Raw genomic sequence first — 22749 nt, forward strand, 5'->3', positions numbered from 1 at the left:
AACTTACTTACTTACTTACTCAGATGGATTCAATTGTGTCATTCATTATGACTAATCGAGTGTGTAAAAAAATTCAATTATGAGGGACTGTATTTCTTAATGGAGGAGCAAATATAGGCAGCTAAGCAGCACTTCTCGGTGGCACTCCTGCATTATTACCCTGTAAACAACAATTGGGCTGAAGGATAAGAAAAGTGCATCGTTAGTCTGCAATTTTCGCTGGGCAAGCAAGCCGACCTGTTTGATCTATTCGAAAAGGCGCCTAGCTGGTGGGCTGTATTGTGTGCGTGACATTTTCTTTCAAATGGGAAACTCCTGATTGGGCTGTTGCTGGTTCTCTTGCAGTATACTTGGACCAAGGGAATTTTCTTTTGTGGTTATGTTTTTTACTTGCAGGAGACACTGCAATAGCTGCAAGCATGCCACATACAACATTATCAATCTCAAGAAGCTGTGTTGTGGCACTGTCTCTGGATGCAGCCTGCAGCCAGAGTGTCTCCTGCAGCCATTACACCCAGACGGCCAATACCACAAGTGCAATAGGTACTGAGTCTATTCTCTGTAACCGCCAGGTGGTATGCATTACAGTAAAACCTCGTTATAAGAGACACGGTTACAAGGGACACTTGGTTATTAGAGACATTTGAAAATGGTTTGGTTGGTCTCCCTATGTTCCCCTTGTTAGCAACATCGCATACAAGAGACATGGTTGCAAGAGACACTCGGTTACTAAAGACAACATTTTCAGCTCCCTAGAGCAAATTATTCACTTTTTATAAGAGACACAACCTGAAAACACTCACGCAAGGCGGCCGACGTCGTAGTACAAACCACACGGGTAGCAATTTTCATTCCCTAGGCTCGATTCTGTTCCGTTCCGCAGCCAGATGTCATGCCTCGCATAGTTGCGACTAGCGTCACTAAATAGTGATGCTAGTTGTGACTATTTTCAAACTACAGCGATTCTGCAACCATGCGCGATTGTGTAGTATTTCCGTCTCGGCGTCCACAGCACGCGTCGAAGTCGGACACTTGAGCCGTCGCCGTGTTTCCATGAGACTGCGTTGTACGAATCGTCGGCAGCCCAACGGTGGCGGGAGGGAAGGCGACCGTCCCGGCTTCTTGAAGCGAATCTCTTTGCCACGATGGGATTCCGCACCTCGCTCATCGCGGGCTTTCTAATTCGGCCGCTATCGCTTCGCCCCATCTCCGTCGGCAGTTAACATCCCCTGCACCCCCCCCCCCTTACCTCTTATACCGATGTTTTCCGGACGGTCGAATTCTCAAGCAGTCTCGCCTGATTGGCTGCGCACACAGCTATGTGTAACGTTTTTGCGGTCGAAGCCAATTACGTTGGACGGCGTGAGAACGCAACCCCGCTGAAATGAACCTCGCGTAGCGCGAGACCCGCGGGGCGGAACGGCAACGGCAGAAGGGAAGCCATCTTGACCTTCGTGCAGGGGCTACGCCGCCTTGACTTTCGTGCGGCGCTACGTTTCACAAGCGAGCAGTGCAGCACTCGTGAAGCGTGCGACATGTCAACAGCAAAACGAAAGCAGATCTCTCTGCTGGATAAGCTTGAAATCATAGGCGATGTGGGCTCCGGACAAAAGCAAACGACGGTTGCGGAGAAGTTTGGACTTTCCCAGAAGTCTGTCAACGCCATAATGAAAAACCGTGAGGCAATCCTAAAGCAACAAGAGGACGGTGGACTCTCGGCGAAGCGAATCAGACTTCGGGGAGCCAGCTATCCAAACGTGGAGGAAGCCTTACTGTTGTGGCTGCGAGACGCGCTTTCCAAGAACATTCCCGTGAACGGTGTGCTGCTCAGGAAACGCGCCGAGCAACTAGCGTTCCTTCTCGATTGTGCCGACTTTAAGTGCAGTGAAGGGTGGCTCGATCGCTTCAAAGCTCGCAACGGCATCTCGTTCAAGTGCATCTCGGGAGAAAGCGATTCAGTTGACTTAAACTGCGTGTCCTCGTGGAAAGATAGTAAGCTTCCTCAGCTACTTCATGGTTACAGCCCCGATGACGTGTTCAATGCAGACGAGAGCGGCTTATTTTACAAAATGAGGCCAGGGAAGACTATGTCATTCAAGTCAGATGCGTGCCACGGCGGGGAACGGTCCAAAGAGTGGGCGAGCGTTCTATTTTGTTGCAACATGTCGGGAACGGAGAAGGAGCGTCTCCTCGTGATAGGGAAGTCAAAACGACCCCGCTGTTTCAGTCACTGGCGTCACATTCCCGTCACATACAAATCCAACCAGAATGCATGGATGACGTCCAGCATTTTCAATTCCTGGCTGTTAAAATTCGACCAGAAGATGGACGCTCAGAATCGCCATGTGCTCCTCTTAGTGGACAATGCTTCTTGCCACACCAAAGTCCCTGCACTGAAAGCCACAAAGGTTGTTTTTTTTCCTCCCAATGCCACATCTCACCTTCAACCTATTGACCAAGGGGTTGTGCACTTGGTCAAGTCACAGTACAGGACACGGTTGGTGGAATGCCTGCTGTTCGACATGCAGCAAGACCGTGCAACTATCATCGACGTGAGGTTTGCCGTTGAGGTAATTTCAGCTGTCTGGAATGGGCTAAGAAGTGAAGTGGTAAAAAACTGTTTCACGAAAGCTGGCTTCAAATGTGGTGATGTGCTGGAAGAGGGGCTTCAGATGGAAGACCCCGACGGCGACAGCCTTGAGAGTGAAACTTGGACCCTCATCCAAGAGTCTGCGCATGTTCCAGTGTCCTTTCAAGATTTTGTCTCTGCAGATATGGACCTCGTGTGCTCTGAGGAGCTTACGGATGAGGCGATCGTGGCACAAGTGAATGGCGCAGGTGCCCTTGACGATGAACTGGAAGAAGAGGACGAGGAGGACATTGCGGAGCCAAAAGTGTCAGTAGTGGAAGCTGACGAGCACCTCAGGGCTCTACAAAGATACTGTCAGCAACAGGAAGGCTTACAGGATGAAGTCTTCTACCTCCAGAAGTTGGGAAGATAGCTCCTTCAGTCTGCATTCTCCAAGAAGCAAACTACCCTGAAGGACTTCTTTCAGTCATCCTGAGTAATTTTCTGTTGACGGGATCAAGCAAACCTTGACGGTGGTATCTCATAAAGCGATCCAGTTCAACTCCTCAGTGTTTTTAGGATTTTTGGATACAAGAGACCTTGGTTACAAGAGACACAATTTCCGGCTCCCTTGAGCGTCTCTTGTAACGAGGTATTACTGTACTAATATTTTTTTCTTTTCAGGTACGCAATGTTCTCTGACATCACTCATCAGTGCTGGCTCTCAAACGGAATCAGGATTAGCAGGTGGGATTTTTTCGCTATTGTTTCTATTATGAGCACCTCACAAAGCAGGCAAGGGAGTTGAAAAAACTTTTTATCGTAAAAAGCCATGGGAAGCTTGCACTCACGCTCAAGACTTAAATGAGCATTGCCAGGAGCATGGTAAAGTTACGGTGTCATTTCTTGTTTTCATACTTGCGGTGTTAGGAATTGTCATCATATGCATCGGAGAGGTCGTCATCTTCTTTGCAGCGATTGGTGGATGCAAAGTCATCCTCAGCATTGTAGACTTCCACCAGCTTTTTCTCATCGACTCGAGGCAGCGGTGTCCCGGGATCTGCAAGTCATGTCTGGAAGGATTGGCACACTCGTAGCCATGTCTCCAATTGTACACAGTCACCAATCTGATACTGGCTTTAAAAAAGTGCGGAGCAGTTATTCGCCATAATGGGCTGTACCGCCGTTATCCACTTACTGCTACCACCCTATGCAATTCGAATTTTTCGCCTTCGCTGTGCTCGCATGCCCCGTGCCTGAAACTGCGCCAGCAGGAGTTCTGTGCTCTGTGCTTTTCTCCCCGCATGTGCTGTTGTTGCATTGCCACATTTTGCATTTAAAAACCAACCCAACGGGCGTCCTTAACTAAAGGAATGCAGGCCTGCCGGTTATTTACGTACATTCCTCAAATGTACCAATAGTGTTCTTTGCACTAAAAAACGGGAAGTTGTATAACAAGCACCAGCATTTCACGAGCTTTCAAACGTTTATGACTATATAAACCGCTTTGCTTTCAAAGCCTTTGTGGTACGCTGCCAAGAACAGCGTTACCCCGGGACGCCGTCTTGGTGCTGTATATACTTGGGTCAAGCGAGTGAGCTAGGACGACAAGGCGAGCGCCTAAAGTGCTCTACACTTAAAATGCGGCTGCTGTGGTGACGTCTCCCAAGTCGGGTTTCTTTTCATCTTAAGCACTAGCGCTGAAGTTTTTTTTTACATGTGCGGTAACACTGATGACGGCGCTGGTGTTTTTGTTTTGTTTGCTCAAGCCACTGCACAAGCCGGGTACTCGGCGGTTGCCGCAAAACGCACTTACTAGCGCTAAGCATTTTTATGGTCTTTTTTCTTGCAACAGCGAACTTGCCGCGAAACGCACATACGAGCGCTAAGCATTTTTATGGTATTTTTTCTTGCAACACCGAACTTCCAGATTGTACGACAGCTCTGCGGTTAGAAGTGTTATGAATAAATTTTGCGAAATTTTGTTATGCTTTGCGGGTGGGGCTAAACTGATGCCAGGACTATTCTTTCTTGCAACTTCAAGTGCACGAAGTGTGGCTCTTCTACTCTGTGGTATAGGAAAGGGGGTGTGTTAGTTTACACTTCATTGGCGCAGTAGCTAGGTTGTGGCCTAATGGTGCAAAGCCTGAATTTATAAGAGGACCTTCATGCTTGTTAACTTGCTCGTGGTCTTAAAGCAAATTTGAATTTATTAAAAAGCAGAAGTGATCGAGACTGGAAACAAAACACATGGACATTACCTGTGCCTCCTTTTGTCCTCAGTCTTTTTCAAATTGCATAACTTAAGTTAGAAATCGACCGTGTTTGGGTTTTAAGCAGCATCTATCAAAGGAGTTCTGGTGTTAGAAATTTTGTTGTGGACGTATGAAATACTGTCTGATAGCGTCTAGTGGTAGCCTTTCTGTGCTGAACCAGAATTATACGCTTGTTTTCCTTGGTTGGAAAAGATAAAATCTTGCTACTGCCAGTGTAGGAATTGTTGGTGGACCTGCTGGACCATCACCATCTGCAGGGGTGAGACAGCCGTGCGTCCTGTGCAGTTTTGATAGAAATTTGTTTTTCTGCTCCAAGCTGCTTTAAAGGGATAAAAGTTTGTAAAAATGCACCAAACTGATTCTTTGGTAGGTTTTGACGCTCACGTCAGTTTCCAGGGGAGAAAGTGTCATCATGATTTTCCAAGCAAGGTGACACTGTTTTTATTTGATTGATTCGATCAATCACTTATTTATAAAACACAGGGAACAAATAGCAAAAAATGTCCCAAAGGTCGTGTTTTAGAGAGTCATGTTTTGAGTTTGCATATTTGATATTCTGTGCATTTACAAAGTAACCCCATCAAAAGCCATTGCAAACAACCATTTAAAAATGCTTATAACAGCTGAGGGGACAAATGATTTCGACAAGTTGGCAAAAAAGCGCTACTTTTGGTGTGCCAGAACGTCACCACCAAGCACTGCCATGGTGTTGTCGGTATATTGGCTGAGCTTTTGTCTTCCGCTTTGTGGCGCATTTTTTATCATATCGTAAAAGCATACATATGGCAGAAAAACGCCAGTGGAGCGAAGGAAATTATAACATTTAAGCAGAAATGGCTCTCTGGCAGTGTTCACTGCAACCACGATCCCAAAAGCTTGGCGAAGTGCCGGGTGAGTTATTCAGGCACTTTGTGCACTTCACCGGTTTTCTTTCTGATTTACGTTATCTGGGTGGCTGGGTCATGTTTATTCATTTTATCTGTTTTTGTAGTGAACAGTGATGTTACCGCCACGACAATGCTTTAGAACGTATGCGACATTATGGGAAGTTGCACGGCTCGGTAGGCAGATTTCTTCGAAAATGGCTTGGTGCCCGCTGAGTGTAAAATGCAGTATATGTGTCTATAATAAAGATTCTTAATGTGAAATTCGGACTCTTAGCGGTGTTTTGCAATGCTGAGTTATTACTGTTGGATAGCAAGCTTTAATACCAAAGAATGGGACGATCGACACATCGAAAGTTGTGGCCGCGGCTGCATTGTTGCGATTTGTTCAGGTGACGCCCCATAGCGGAACTGATTACTTTTGAATTCCATTTGTAATTTGTGCATGTCAAGTAAAATATAGTGCCATAGGGGAAGTGGCTAGCCATAGCAACGTTAATAAAATTACACTCGTGAACGTGCACCTCGAGGATTGAGTGGGAGGGCTGGTGGGGCGTGATGACGGTTGGTTAGCTTTGCGCAACTTTTTCTGTACAACACAGTCGGGCATTACGGAAATAATAATTTCAGCATTCAAATGATCACAAAAATAATTTATGAATGGAGCATTCTTAATTTGGCATCTCTTTATGTCGTCTATGCATACAGCCTATATAAAATTTGAGCAGTTTGTAAGCATATAGTACATATCTTGCAGCCAGTAAAACGCTTGTTTATAATAGAGTTTTTGTACCTTCAGCCTTATCCTGCCCTGCCTGAGCTAGATTTCAAGAAAACTGCATCCGGTCTGAGGTCGAAGCCCACCCCTGTTGTCTTCATGTTTGCAAAGAGAATGTTTCAGCAGTTTTCAGATGCAACTAGTTGAAGCTGAACTCACTTTACGGGAAAGCATTTTACGTCCTGTACCTTGTAATACTTTAATAAAATGTTTTCTCCCAAAGGCTGTTTCTGTGTGGTGTTTGCTGCAAACTGATTAAAAAGTGTACCTTTCTGCAGCTTACTAAAAATTAAATTTTTTCGGCTCCTAAGATAACATATGAAATGTCAATGACTGCTTCATATTGAAGTGCTTCTGCTCGAAACGTAGATGTTGCTGCTGCAGAAACTGCCCCAGATATGTTTCAGCTGTCTCACCCCTGCATAAGTTACTCTGCCTTTTCCAGGCAAGGCTTTTTGGTTGCATTCTATTTAATTAAAGCAAAGTTGGGTAATTTAAATTAAAATGTTCTTTTATATTGTTACATGACGCTCCAAATACACAGGCAAACAACTAAGACGTAGCAGCATCTAGAGACACTGGTCGGTGCTTGGTTCAAGGAAGAGCAGGAGGTTGATCGGCCAACTTGTGAACCGTTCATCTATGCCCTGCTGCATTAGCAACCATTGCAAATAGTATGAATATCGTAAATATGCCTTATTCTTTATCCTGACATTGTGGCTGAGGTGCATTTTCATCCCCGTCCAGGCCGTTGCGCTTTGCCACCTCCTCCATTGATCGAGTGGGTGACTGTGGCCCCTCACTATCACCTCAGCTCTGTAGGGGCTCACTTTACGCGTCACGGATATTCGAAGTGGGCACAACCTTTGCTACAGCGAGATGACTGACCATGCCAGAAACGCATCGAGACCACCAATTGTCGTCATGTCGCAGCCCCATGAACCCTGCCTTTTTTCGTGGCACGGACGATGTCAACGTGGAAAATTGAATCAAGACTTACGTGCGGGAGAGCGCACATAACTGATATGATCCCACGGTAACGCTTACAAACGGCTAAGAAATGGTTCCTCAAACAAACACGACGTCACTAGCTGGGGTGCCTGCAAACCCATTGGTCGCATGCTCGCTTGTCAAAACTAACTGGCATCTCATGCACAGACGTCCACTGAAACGCAAGCACGCCGCCACAGGAAAGATCCAAACATGGCCGAAACAAAAAAGGTTTCGCACGTTATGAAAGGCATTGCTGACGACAGCTTCCCCGTGCTCGTTTGTAAAGACTGCGTCACCCTCGACCGTTTTGAAAGAATGCCACCACTTAGAACAGGCGAAAGCCCGTCTAAGTGTTCAGCAGTTCAAAGGCTTCCAAAGATGTCTGCCACCTCATCATGCGGGGATATTCCGCAGCCAGAACAGCTCACAGAGAGATCGAGGCCATGACTCCAATTTCGCCACCCCTTTACATACCCGAAACCAGCCTACCTACCATTTCACTTTTGCAAGCTTTTGTTCATCAGGAAATTGCAAACAAGGGCCTGCCTCCCTTGCATTTTTTCTGCGGGTCGTGCACCATCATTTCCCATTCCGCTGCCAATTGCCCCCCTCCTGCCCCCCCCTTCCCCGGAGTGAATTCATGCCTCCAATTTACCGACCTCGCCATCCCTCAGAATGGAGAACCCCCGATGACCGCCCGATCTGCTTCATCTGCTGCCATCCAGGCCACGTTGCTCAATACTGTCGTAGTCGCTGGATGCTGTTGCCCCGCCCTGCCTCGCTGAACCATCGTTCCACCGACATTTCCGCACCTGACAACAATCACCGCCCTCGCTTTGCCCCTCGCCTTTACACAGATGAGCGTGATCGAGTGCACCCCGATTTTCTGCCCCCTCGTCGTCGCTGCAAAGACGCCAATCCCGCTCAGCCCAACCCCATTGCCACCTCCCTCCGACCCACCGTCAGGAAACTAACAAATGCAGCTCCCAGAGGTGACGCTGTATCAACGACCACGACCGAAAATCCTCTCTCGACCTCGGCTTTCTGGAACAATTTACTGTATGTTGAAGTAACAGCACTCCTGTCAGTGCCGTCATTGATACAGGAGCGCATTGATCTGTTATGAGTGCTAATCTTCGCAACCGTTTAAGCAAAGTTATGACGCCACCAACATCACATGTTAGGGTCACTGATGGAGGGATGCCTGTTGTGATTGAAATCTGCTCTCCTCGTGTGACTGCAGCTGGTTGTGTAACGACTGTTTTGTTCACTATGCTTGAACGTTGCTCGCGTGGCCTTATCCTTGGCCTTGACTTTTTGTCTGAGCACACAACCCTCATTGACTGTTCCACCAATGTCCTTCGCCTCGAGATGCTGATTTTGCCTGCTCCTGACGATGCTCCAGACGAGAGGCTTTCCTCCAAACAGCACATTCGCTTGGCTTCAAGAGCAATAACTTATGTTCCCCTATCGTGCAGTTCACAAGTTCAGGACGGTGATTACGTAGTGTCACCAATTGTTGACAAGCTGCTTATGCACAGCTTGAGCCTACCTCATACCGTAGTGACTGTTACCAACAACAAAGTCACCTTGCCCTGTGCTGTGCTGTGGTGTGCTGTGCATTCTAGTATATAGGCTGTTTGAGGATTTGTATAACACGTATTGGCTTCAGCTGCTCAAACCTTTGACTTTTGCAGCTCTGGAAGTGAACAACACCCAAGTTGGCGATTCGGGTGCATCGGACAACAGCACAACTTCACGAGATGGTGCAGACATTTCGGCAGAACTCAGTCCTCACACCTCCTCTTCCGGCCGACACTCTGGCAACACAGGGTAGGTTATGGCGCTTGCAGCACGGTTTGCAGAAGACATCGTGTGAGAAGTGCAAGTTTATTAGGAGTGTTTCATTTGTTTCAGTATCTGGTGGAGCAAATGTAATGGATGGTGCACTGTTTGGAATAGCAATAAAAGGAGTACCAGTAGGTCGCAAAGCCTTACTGGGTGTAATGTATACCAGTATGTAGTATGAACAGGATTGTAATCTGCGCTGAGTTGTAAACAGTAAAATTAGAAAATGTTTCTGCAATAGTTTCATTTAATTTGTATTATTTAAGAATTTGACGAAGCCGTGAGAATTATAAAAAGGGCGGTGTTTTTTCAGTTTTGGTATTTGTTTTATACTTATTATGAAATGCACTGGAGCTATGTAAGTTGCCTGCAGCAAGAAATATTCAAATTGCTTTGCTCCACTTTAGGCCGTGCCCAGTGGTATACAACCTGCAAGCCGGGGAACAGGACACACTTGAAGGTTCCAGTTTCGAAAAACAGTTTGGGGTATCATTGGAAGTAGTTTTGAAAACAATGATGAGAACAAAATATACATACAAATTATTCCTGCCTACATGAGAAATGTAAAAGTAGTGAAACTGCATGGATCGGCTGGTTAAAAGAGTACTGACATGAAATTTTCGTGTTACATTTTTTCGCTGGTATTGGTGCCTACAAGCCCATTAATCATTGAATGGCACATTGGGTGGTAAGTTGCTGCATTAATAATTATTTACAGCCTGGTTTATTTGTGTCGGTTTCGGTTTCGAATAAACGAGCACCGAGGCGTCCACCAGGACAGGAGAGTGCTTGTGATGGCACTGTTTTTGTCACACCACTGCTTATTGGACGCGTGCACGAGCTCGTGCGCATCTCCACCGTCTTATCATGCCTCGGGTAGCATGATGTCAGTCCCAAAACCGTGACATGATACATTTGCCAAAGCGGCGCGCGCCAACTGCAGCCAGTGTGCTGGCCACATTATGGGGAACCTGGCGTCCGCAGTTTGGGACCAAGCAGAGTAGGTGGCATCATGCTGATGCCGATTGTGAGAGGGCATTTGGTTTGAGCTTTCTCATGTGGGGAAGGAATAAAATGGATTGAAAGTAAGTTATAATGAACAATTACTGTTGAAACTTGCTGGGAGATATGTCAACTTGCCAAACCAACCTTTTACATAGTTATCTCAGGTTTGAAATTTCGCGTCAGTACTCCTTTAAAGGTTTGGTGTGCTTGCCTCTGCACTACATTTGGACATACGGTCCCATCTCCAGGATTATCTTATAACAAATAATGCAAGCGGAGTCATATCGAATATTGTAGCAGTAAATTTACATAACCCATTAACATGCACCAATGAAGTAATAGTTATAATAGTTGAGTTAACCATATCCGCAATATAATTGCTTTGGGCAGCCTTGCACCGTACTTTTCTCGTCAATGAACTACTCTGCTAATGATCTCCAGCTTTGGCAGAATGGCATGCAATTAATGCAATGGATTGTAGTAATTACGTTCCACTGAAGAAACACAAGCCCCTTTTCACAGATTTTTCAGTGCTTGAAAAAGTCAGTGCATCTCAGCATAAGGAGAAGCCAGCAATGCAGAGTGTCACGCAGATGGTCGCTGGAACCCAGCTCGAGTTCAGGTGCCTGACCACCTTGCGTCCCCGCACGCCCTTTTACTCTGTCCATCGCCTCTCCTTCCTTGGTCTTCATGTGTTTTTAATATCTGCCTCCAAGACATTGTCCATCATTGGTTTGTGCCGAGCTTGTGTCTGTATTCTCTCTCATGCACTCACCTGACGAGTACAATGTCGGTCACCGTGCAGCATGTCTAGCATGCACCATCTTCTTATTTGGTCATTTTTCTTTTTTTTGCCTATCGTCTTCTTATTATGCCACTTTTTTTTGTGGGAGCACTGGTATTGGTGGCCTTGCGGTTCGGTGTTTCTGCCTTCTCCCCTTACTTTCACTGTCTGTCTCGTAGTAAGTACAAAGTGAAATGAAAATCCCACTGCTTAGGGCTAACATACAAACACTAAGTATAACACTAATCTAGAGTGAACATGGCATAACTAAAAATTTTTTCAGCACTGTGTTATTTTCAGTTCACATTAAACTTGGGCACAACCCTCGAAGCGGAGTTTTGCTTACCTGTGCGAGTACATTACCGCAAACTTGCTCTTGTTGTTCAGGTGTCAAAAAAACTGATGTTCGGGAAGTAGGAGGCGTTAAAAATTACGTGATAAGAGGGGCCATGGATAGAGCCAGGTTGTAGAGAGAATTTTCAAGAATGCTTAGCAGATGTGTCAAGTTCTCGGCATAGCAGAAACTATCTAAACTGCAAGATCTTGCTGCAGTTTTCTAGAAGCCAAACTAGTTCGCAACGCAAATTACAGTCGACTGGTATGCAGTTTAAATGGTCGGAAGAAACAGTACATGATAGATTGTAATGCTTAATTTAGCGTACTTATCAGGTTAATAGGGAAATGACATTTGAAGGGATTACAGCCTCGCTCTAACAGACAAACATGAGGCTGCCTGTTTTACAGTTACTTTATCAGATTTAATACTGCTGCTAAAAATTTTTATAAACAGTTGCTTCATCTTTTTTGTATTTAAATGTCAGTGATAGTTATTCATGATACCTGCTGAGATAAAGTGGCTTTGTATGTGTAATCAGTCCAAAGTTGTATAATTTTTGGGTAGTGTTCAATAAACCCCTAGTTACCACTTTTTCGTTAATCTAACAATTTCTGCAGAAGCCCATCTGTTGACAGAAAGTGGAAATTCTGAATGGGTAACAACTCCAGCGTAAACTTGTGACCAGCAAATGGAACATGGCTTGCTAATAGAGTCGTCTTAGCCGCCAATCCCACTGGGATTTTTCACATCATAAAATTAGATAAAGAGCTGTAGTGGATTTGAAAAAAAGTGGGCTGTGCCGGAAGGTGTACTTTTATTTTGGTAGAATGACACCAAACACAATTCAAGCATTTGGGATCATTGGTATAGACCATTCCAACGAGGGCGCCGCCATCTTGCGTGCTCAGCGCCCTCTCTTAGCTGGCTGATTCGCTGGCTTGGGCGTTTGCTCCGCGGCGCATGGGCGCCTACGGGAGCTCGGTGAATTTTGCGTTGTAGCGCGTTGTGCGTTCATTTCCGTAATATATTTTAAATCGGAAAGTTGCTGCATAGGACCCGTTTAAACTATGTTGCTTAAACTGGCGGCTTTTTCGGCCATGGGGGTGCTGAAATTCGCCTCGAGGTAGCGTGGTCCGCGGTGGGTAAACGATGCCGTGTCGAATATATGTCTGCAATACTTCGTCACAATTTTTTTTTTTGCGTGTGTGTGTCCGGGATCGCGTATAGCGGGTATTTTGATTGCTTTACTGCAAAAACTGCTGTTTGATAAAACGATCTAACCGTGATACGCTCGGCGCCCATGGGCAACAAGCAGAAGCGCGTGCCATTGTAACAGACTTAAAGGCCAACTGCACTCAAATTTTTTTTTGTCCAAATAAGTAGTCTATGCTCTTAAAATCACCATGGCGAAACCCTTAGCTTTGTAATCACAGAGAGCGCCAGGTACCGCCGTTCAAAGTACCTCCGAGCAGACGACGTTTGCACCTGGCGGATAGTCGCCGTAACAAGTTCCGAGTGGCCTTTGACGGAGGTTGGGGAACCTGTCCCGTGAAGCTCGCACTTCTCCGGCGACTTGCAGGGCGCTCCACCGGGCACAGGGATGCGTTCGCCCGGGGTTTCTCTGCTACACCAGCGCGCTGTACCGACGTTGCCATCAAATGTTTAAAATAACCGCATAGGCAGTAATATCCCCCATTTTTTTCAATGCAAAAAAAAAATTGATTAGAAGCCTAAACCTATTCAGGCGCTTGCGAACGTGTTGGAGTTAGCAAAACTCTTTCTTGAAAATAATATTTTTACTCAAAGAAAAAAATAGCACGAAAGGAGCACTTGCCTTACATTTGTCATTCCTATTGCATTTACCACAGAAAAAAAAAGATATAAATTATTGACCACTTGCACTTCCGCGTCCAATATTGGCCTCGTTTGGGCTGGCCCAATGCCAGCTCTATCCTTTAGACATTTCCAAAAGTTTTACGACCCAAATAGAGTTCTTGTACACGCGTCTATAAACATTTGTGCGACTTTTGTCTCCCTAGCTAAGTGAACCAAAATAAGCCTTTCTCGTAGTAACAAATACACCCGCACAAATATTGGCCGTCGTATTTGGGAAGTGCAAAAACTAAACTGCTCCTCTCCTAAACAATAGGTTATATTTTTGTTCGATTCCCAAGTGAAGTATTTACTTTGAGCGTTGGATTCAGTTTATTTGAAAGTAAAACGTTTTCAACAGTACCTGTCTCTGGTTAACGTATAAAACAGCGGTAGATAGGAAGTGTTTTCGTGTTTTAGTGCGTCATTTAGCTCTGGGGGCGGGCTTATAGTTTCAGATCCCTTTTATAATCCGATTCTCGATGTGCACATAGGGGAAAAAATACTGGGCCGATATTCGCGAAGCTGTTTGCATGTACAGCTGAACCTCGTTATAAGAGACACTGATGTAAGAGACAAATGGGTATTAGAGACACTATTCACCCACATGGTTGGCTGCCCTATCTTTCCCATTAAATCGACCTCTTTTATAACAGACATTGGATGTAGAAGATTGGTTATAAGGGACAAGTCATCCTTGAAGTTTAATCAATACTCTCGCTTCTAACAGACATTTTAACTTCAGATGCAGTGCCACCAGTCACTAATTGCAGTTGCTTCCATTGTGGAAACACAGGTGGACGACAGACAGGTGCAGTCGCTATTTATTTTAACTTCAGCAAACACAAAGTGGTTCAGTCAGCTATGAAATGACAATGAGAAGATCTGCCAATGGAAATGCAACTGACAGAAGTAGCTGAAGCTTACTGCCATTCATTGGATGGAGCGCGATCACACATGCGGGCTCTCCTACTCGCGTAGCTACCAATCAGAAGCACTGCAGACGTTGAGCCCTGCAAGCGTAATGAATAGCCTGAGCACACAGCGGAAGAAGCTGTGCGCTCTGGCTATTCATCAGGCTTGTTAACTCAACACCTACGATTCATCTTCCAGAAACAAGGAAAGGAAAAAAAGCTTGTAGAATCAGTTGTAAAAAAACAGTGTAAATACAGTCATGAAGCAAACAAAGTTTCATAAATTCTGGGACCAAACAATAATTAGAATGAATCTTTTGAAACATGCTCTAGCGTTCTTTTGAGCTTATTGTAGTAATACAAGTGCCCACATTGAACTAGGGTCTGATTAGTAAGTGAAAACATGGTACCCTGCTTATAAGAGACATCTCGTATAAGAGACAGAAACTGCTCCCCGGTACGTGTCTCTTATAAAGGGCTTCAACTGTAATGTATAGTAGAAATAGTGATTTATCTCCGCCCGCGGGCGATTTGTTCTCTTCAGAGAGGGCGACGTGATAGCCGAAGGGTCGGCTATAATAAAAGCTGCTTTTCGATACGTATATGAGCAAATAGCTTTGTAAATCAGGGTCCGTTTTTTACTTGCAATGCCAAAAATTGCTATTCCAGCAGTTATTATGATGGAAAAAATTACTGTCGGGTGGTCTACTTCATCTCGAATTATAGCAACGGGATGCCGGAATTGCGCCCAACTTCATTATCATGGGCAAACGTTAGTGGAAGTTGTTCTGTGGAAATAAAAAAGCGAAATGCGGCGCTACCACGCGCATTTGAAGGCGGCTTTGAGGGGCCGCCGGCTCTGGCGCGGTCACTTCCATTCCACCACGTACGTCACGTCCGGCCGCCGCTATGGCCGCCTTTTCTATTCAGTTTCGGTTCCGAAAACGCGAATGTCGTGAGCCGTTTGCGTCGCGCGCGTTGATGTTTGAAGCGCAGTATTTTGCATTTCGCACCCTTTTTATATGAACTGTTAGGTGACATTATTTTTCCGTTGTCGAAAATTTGAGTGCAGTTGGAGTGCAGGCTACATATCCCTGCACGGGTTAATACAAGTAGTTTTGGGTTAACTTCGTAAGTACTTGGCACATTGCATAGTTTGTATTAAATCTTATCGGTATATAGACACCTCACCCTCAGCCACCGTGCACTGCCGCCAACTATAAACAAAACTTCCTCTTTCTAGAATTTCGAGCTGCTCTGCAGCACAATTTAGCCGTGCAACTAATGTACAACAGAAATGAAATAAATGACACAGCTCCTGGAGCACGTCATATAAGGACATATTAAGCGTCCACCGCTGGGCAACCAGACAACCGTTCGCTGTTGCGTTGCTTAGTTTGATGTAGCCGACAGAGACATCACATTTGGGTAACAGACTGAACTCTTGGCTGGAGTGAGTGAGTGAGTGAACAACGTTATTTTGCCCGAATCGGGGATGGGGGAAGAAGGGAGGTATAATCCCCTTCAGTAGCCCTCTTCCCCTCATTTTTTTGGGGGAAAGGGACAACCTAGGGAGGTGTCACTGTGAAAATCGCCAAGGCCAGCCCACGTAAAACTTGGAGCTGGGTTTACCGCAATGTGGCCGCAGCAACGGTGGAGATGTTACTAATACCATCTGCGGCAGAGGCAAGTTTCAGTGACTCATTTTAGTTTGGAAAGATGGCAGAAGAATTTTCTGCAAATACTCCAAAATAGGTGTACAGAAAGAGCTCAGCAGAACAAAATTGCCGAAAATCTTGCGTGTTAAAGCACACAAGCAATTCAAAAGCTCCTAGTCTGGCTCATTTATTAACATTTCAATAAAAAAATGTGTAAATTAGTGGTAAACCCGCACGCGCGATGCCTACAAAGCGTAGTCAAGGCAAAGAAGCAGCCGCGCCAGGCCCGGCCTGATCGGTGCGCACACTCCAGAGAGGGGGAAAGGCGGCCCGCGCCCCGTGACCGCTGCGTGTGAGAGTACATTTCCCCCTCGTCAGATGGAACGCTCTATAGATCAATGCTGTAGAATGTTGACGGCGGTAGTGCGCCAAGATAACTGCAGTGTAGGTCGGCTGGGGCCCCACCTAACTTACCTACTGGAATGAGATTTTACTGCGTGATCAGTCCAAACCAAAAATGTCGAACAAAGCAGGCAATATAAAGATCATTAAACCCCAATTAATGAATGAAGTTTTTCTCAGAAAGCGTACCGAGTTTTGTACAAGGAACTACGAATCAGTGTCTGTCGAAAGGTGCTTATTTCTGGAGGCTTACGCGAATGCGTGGTCCTAATTTTCATGAAGTAATCTTCCTCCATGCACTTCCAAGCCGAGTTATTGCCACAAAACCACTTAGTGTGGCCAGCGGCAGCTTACAACTGTGCGCAATCTGACAAATATGTATCAGCACCTCCTCAAGCTGCGCTGAAAGCACTCTTTTTATGGGTACACAACAATTTGGGAACACCACAAGCAACGTTACCTCCAACGATACATTTCCAAAATTGTGTGAATATTGTGCTGAGACCCACGCATTCAAATCACTGTCATAGGTCAACAGCGATCACAATGGCCCTTGTTGATACCAGCCCTTCACTTGAGCACGTTCCTGGAAACCGAATTTGTGAAGCTTCCAAGCGGCAGTTATATAGCTCACAAGAAGAAAGGAACTTTCGTACCATTTAGAGACCATCTCGATTATGTGTGTTCGCACTCAAGGTGAGCTCGGAGCTTCCGGTAACTAAACGGAAAAGGAGGAGTCAAAAGCAGCCACTGGTAGCTGCATTAAAAAATGAGTGCAGTGTGAGCCAGAGCTGTGCATGACGAGGTCTAAGGAAACTTTCCGAGAGGATGCTACAGAAGTGATGCCTACAGCCGAGTACTGACCGAACTGTCCACTTGTGACACTCGAAAGTGGCCAATTATTCCTGAGCGATTATGTGATCTTGATGAATGACCTCAAAAACGTTCTCCCAGACAGAAAACTGAGAAAACATAATTACCTTACTTCGGCGCCCAATTCTTGGTCTCGTGAAGAACAATGGAATTCTTCGGAGCACCCCGACAATAAGTTTAAGAGGCAATGAAGATCTAGGCTGCCAGTGGCATTCTAGGCACCCAGGAAATAAAATGTGGTTGCCCAGTTAGTAAAGTAATGAAGGCATCAATCGTAGCATTAGCCTATCAGGCAAAAAGAACACACTTCAAGGCCTCCAAAAGCGACTGTTGTTGATGAACAAAAAGAGTTGCATGATCAGTGGAAGAGGGCACCTGATTTAAAGTGTGGCTTCTTGTTATTCGCAGCTTTGTGCCCTCGACACTGTTTAGGCTGGTGGAAGTGGTTCACACACCCTATATGTCTGCATGTGTCACCGGTATTTTAAAATAATGCTCTACTCTAGTAACCTCAAGGAGGCAACTGAAGAACTCTTCGCTACGACATCATGGCAACTTGATAACGAAGACTGCATTTTCGGCAATTTCCCAACCTGCTCCACTACGGCTTGCACAAAGAGACTACTCCGACAAAGTCTTGCTGACGTCTTCAGGAGTAACAATAACACGTCCACCAGTGGATCAGTAGAATACATTGTAATGCTGAGACCATTGCTTTTACGCCTCAAGAATTTTCAGAAAAGTTCATGGACATGTTGAACCATCTTAATGTCCACCATTTCATCAGTAAAGAGCAAGCCAGCTACTTCTGATACCTTAAAGCGAACTAAAGTCAGCACGAGGCCATCATAGTGATGAAGTATGCAGAAAATTATAGCTTTATAGTTCAGGATGCGCCACTGTCATACCACTGCGTCAACTGACAGGTTCAATTACAGTAGCTACATATTTTGGCAAGCAGAAAACGGCACCTGCAGATGTTTCTGTACACTCTTGCAGGTATTTCTGCCTGCTTGTAGCATGGCACCGTTGCAGTGCACACATTTCCGAGCACAGTGCTTGGAAAACAAACAAAATCTGCGTCAGCTACAAAATTTAATATTTCTCTGACAGAACTTCTTTACAATACAATAATAAAAACAACTTTGTGAATCTCTGCTATCACAAAGTGGATTATAAACTGCCGGCAGAATGGAATTTCTTTGCCACACCACGCGGCAAAAGTGCATGTGATGGCATCATAGGCACACTCAAAGGTCTTGCACTGAGAGCAAGTATCCAGAGACCGAGGCCTTTTCAGGATCAGATTTGATGCCACAGGACCCGTATGTCGGTGTAAAGACAACACCAAAAAAATAACGGTTATCTGGGTCCCATGTTTTAAAACAAGATACAAGAACGCAACTTGGTTCGCGATTAGCCGTGGCATTTCCAGTCAAAGAAAAGCAACAGTTACATCACTTCAGACGAGCTACACCTTCAAAACTTCACATTGCCATTAAATCCTACTCAAGCTCCAAAAGGTAAACAACCAAAAATGAACAACTAGGCTGGTTTCTTTGATGCTAACTATTCAACTGGGGAAGAGTTGAATCACTGTGGATAAAAACAAATAGCAAAAGAGACAAGTGGCTAAAATTTTTGTTTCCTGTAGGAGGTGTCCTGCCGTGATGTCTGTGGGCCAGATTAAGTGCCGTGCAGTGGGAAAAATGACTGATTCATCTTCCTCCACATCAGATGGTCAGATCAGGCTCGCTGCTAGCCGCTGCTTCAAAATGCTCACTTCCCGTAATTCACTGTGCTAAGACCCATAATTCAAAAAGTGGCAATGTAGCAGAATTATGCTGTTCATGGTGTATTTTTTGTGGTGTCAAGTGACAAACAATGTTCATTTTAGCAGAAAGCCAGGTGTGCGCACTCCTGCTGCATAAAAGTTTGTAGGCCGGTAGGCTTTCCGAGTTAGCGACACTACGGCAGTGCATATAAGTGTGGCTAATGGCTAACTTTAAAAAAATTTCTTGCCTCCAATGAAATTTACACGACTGCAATTTTGGAAATGAAAATCTAAAGGGTAGGTGCATATAATAAGCTGTATCAAGTAATTTTACCTGTTATGATTTGGGGCTTTATGTAGGTCTGATGTTTAGAGAAAACTAATTTCTTGACATTTTTGTATTCAATTAGCCTAAGTAGTCTGTAATCAGCCTAAATTATTTTTGGTAGACACTCAAGAAATATATCAATGCACAATGAAAATATTAGGGCTGAAGCTTTATGACGCCTTTGCAAATAATTCTGAAAACGCACCATTTCTTGCGTTTTTAATTAACAAATATGAGACTAAAAATTCTTGGCTTCACTGATGGTGCGACAAAAAACTGCAAGGCAAGCGGAAGATTCTACAATATTTGTCATTCTACATAGTTTTTTATTTAAAATTTATTACGTCCAACCACATTTTCCTTGTTTGCAGAAACTTCAAGAAGTGCTTACATGAGTGCAAAAATTGTTTGATGAAAATGCTCGGTGTATGGGCCTCCGATACGTAACTGGCAACTAGCAGAAATTCTTTCAACAAAATTGGCAATGGTTGATTTTGGGGCTGGGACGTTTCGTGTGGAATGACCCTGCTATGTTTTCTGCATAAGTAAGCCGCACTGTTTTGGAGGTTTTAATTAACTTTCATATTGCACCAGAAAATGAACTAATCAAACTTAAAATCACCTATATCAAGCCCTCACTGTTTATGTGTACATAAAATGAAGTATAAATATTTCTTTATAATATACATAATTCCCACTACCTGAGAAGAATTAGCATGGCCTAATTAAAGTTTTCTTTTATGGAGAGAAAATTTAAAGCACGGGACTTGCAATGTGATCTTTGGATATATAACTTGCTGCCACACTTTCTGTTAAGAATACTTGACAGAAGTCGTTTAGAACTATGAAAAAAATTTGCAGAAACCTCGAATTATCTGTGGTGGTATGTACATTGGGAAGAGTTTGTATAAATGTGTTTTTTCGGTTGACACCTATTGCGGTGTGTCTAAAAGATTGCGTTCGCTTGATTCTTGCAATATCTTCATTCCATATTTCTTTTTCTTCTATCTTATTCTGGTTTTTGAAGTGACTGTGAAAAATTTTTTTTCAGAGGGAAGCCTCATTCCTCCCAGTCCTGTCAGCAATGCAACCATTCCCCTCGTGAGGTGAAATTGTGTGCAAGAAAAATGTGCTGCACCTACACTGTTAGCAAAAAAAAGTTTCTTGAAAAATGCAACCTGGGCAGCCACCAGAGAGCGCACTCTGGGGAGAAGCCATATGAGTGCAGCACCTGTCAGAAGAGTTTTACTCAGAGAAGACTCCTGGTTGATCATCTGAGATTGCACTCTGGTCAGAAGTCGTATGTGTGCAGAACCCTTCATAAGAGCTTTACTCACAAAGCTAGCCTGGTTGCTAATGAAAGATCACACTCTGGTGAGAGGCCGTATGTGTGCAGCACCTGTCAGAGGGGTTTTACTCACAGAAGCCACCTGGTTGTTCATCAGAGATCGCACTCTGGGGAGAGGCCGTATGTGTGCACCACCTGCCAGAGGAGCTTTCCTCGACGAGCTAGCCTGGTTATTCATGAAAGATTGCACTCTGGCGAGAGGCCGTATGTGTGCAGCACTTGTCAGAAGAGCTTTACCCAAAGAGGCCACCTGGATGATCATGAGAAATTGCACTCTGGTGAGAGGCCGTATGTGTGCAGCACCTGTCAGAAGAGCTTTACCCAAAGAGCTAGCCTGGTTGCTCATGAAAGATCACACTCTGGTGAGAGGCCATACGTGTGCACTACCTGTCAGAAGAGCTTTACTCGAAGAAGCCACCTAGTTGTTCATCAGAGATCGCACTCTGGAGAGAGGCCGCATGTGTGCAGCACCTGTCAGAAGAGCTTTACTCAAAGAGGCCACCTGGTTTGTCATCAGAGTTCGCACTCTGGCGAGAGGCCGTATGTGTGCAGTACCTGTCAGAAGAGCTTCACTACCAGAGGCAACCTGGTTAAACATGAGAAATTGCACTCTGGCGAGAGGCCGCATGTGTGCAGCACCTGTCAGAAGAGCTTCACTAGCAGAAGCAACCTGTTTCTTCATGAGAAATTGCACTCTGGTGAGAGGCCGCATGTGTGCAGCACCTGTCAGAAGGGCTTTACTCAAAGAAGGCACCTGGTTGTTCATGAGAAATTGCACTCTGGCGAGAGGCCGTTTGTGTGCAGCACCTGTCAGAAGAGCTTTACTCAGAGAAGCCACCTGGTTGCTCATGAGAAATTGCACTCTGGGGAGAGGCCGCATGTGTGCAGAACCTGTCAGAAGAGCTTCATTAGCAGAAGCTACCTAGTTAAACATGAGAAATTGCACTCTGGCGAAAGGCCGCATGTGTCCAGCACGTGTTAGAGGAGCTTTACTCAAAGGAGGCACCTGGTGGTTCATGAGAGATCGCACTCTCGTGAGAAGCTATGTTGGTAGCACCTGTCACAAGACCTGTACACGCAGTTCCAGCTTGGTGGATCATAAGATTTCAGTCTGGCGAGAGGCTGTATGTTTGTAGCACCTGTCAGATGTACTTTGCTAAAATACCCAGCCCGATTAAACATGAAAAATTTCACTCTGTAGAGGCCTTTTGTGTGCAGCAACTGTTAGAAGAGCTTTACTCAAAAAACCCACCTGGTCACCCATGAAACACTGCATTCTCATCAAGGGCTCTGTGTGTGTCATCTCTCAGAGAAGCTTTACTCACAAAATTCACCTGGTCTCGGGAAAGACTGCACTCTCTTGAAAAACTGTCTGTAGAACCTGTCAAAAGAGCTTTATTCATAGTCTAGCTTGGTCACTCGAGAAGGAGTGCTGTCTCAGAAAAGGCCATAATTCTGCATCTCCTGTCAGATTTACACAAAGAAAGGGGATTGATTGCTCATGAAGAATTACACTTCAGTGGGAACCCATACTTGTGTATCAATTGAGGGAGGCAGCTTACTAAAAGACACTTCCTTGTTTAACATAAACTACTGCACTAACGCCACGCATTATGTCCATAGTATCCATCAGGCTAGTTTCACTCCTTTGCAGGCTCTGTTCACCACATCGGGAGAGCTTTTTCTCAAAGCTTTTTGTTAGGCTTAAATGATTGCACTTTTGTGAGAACTACCATTTGGCAAAAACTGTTCTGCACAAGCAATTGCACTCTCGTGAAAAGCTGTTTGCTATCTATGTCAAAAAGCATGTTTGATATATCATGCAAGATTCCATCATGGAGAAAAATCCAATATGCCTGTACTATTTGTCAAAAACTGATTGTTTTAAATGTACATTTAATGAAGGATGAAATATTGTAAACGCTATAATCTATGGTTGTCAGAAAAGTTTTGCCCAGAAGCAGTCAAAGGGGGTTCTAAACACCAGCCACCGATACATAGATGTACACCCGCCCAATTTTTGCCAATATCGCGGGAGCGTCGACCGTTCGGTCGATCAGCGCCGCGTGATGGAGTGATACAGTAAACTCGGCGCGAATAGCCCCA

General features: G+C 44.9%; 2 protein-coding genes across 2 annotated transcripts in view; one reads left to right on the forward strand and one right to left on the reverse strand.

Moving 5' to 3' along the window:
• Window positions 1-22749, reverse strand: part of LOC144158244 (uncharacterized) — a gene marked incomplete in the record, with an annotated part of 583448 nt that overhangs the window by 364082 nt on the left and 196617 nt on the right.
• On the forward strand, window positions 377-21845 carry LOC144158237 (uncharacterized). Its single transcript, XM_077688965.1, has 4 exons — window positions 377-543; window positions 3254-3316; window positions 9198-9333; window positions 20347-21845. The coding sequence occupies exons 1-4, from the start codon at window positions 420-422 to the stop codon at window positions 21623-21625; spliced, it is 1602 nt and encodes a 533-aa protein (XP_077545091.1). The 5' UTR covers window positions 377-419; the 3' UTR covers window positions 21626-21845.

This window comes from Haemaphysalis longicornis, unplaced genomic scaffold (assembly GCF_048455015.1).
Source record: "Haemaphysalis longicornis isolate Haplotype H1 unplaced genomic scaffold, Haemaphysalis longicornis Haplotype H1 scaffold_10, whole genome shotgun sequence".
Classification (NCBI taxonomy): Eukaryota; Metazoa; Arthropoda; class Arachnida; order Ixodida; family Ixodidae; genus Haemaphysalis; species Haemaphysalis longicornis.

Coding starts and splice junctions, on each gene's coding strand:
- LOC144158237 (XM_077688965.1), top strand. CDS start 420: ATGCCACATACAACATTATCAATCTCAAGAAGCTGTGTTGTGGCACTG. Junction 544..3,253: donor CAATACCACAAGTGCAATAG/GTACTGAGTCTA, acceptor TTTTCTTTTCAG/GTACGCAATGTTCTCTGACA. Junction 3,317..9,197: donor AACGGAATCAGGATTAGCAG/GTGGGATTTTTT, acceptor TGACTTTTGCAG/CTCTGGAAGTGAACAACACC.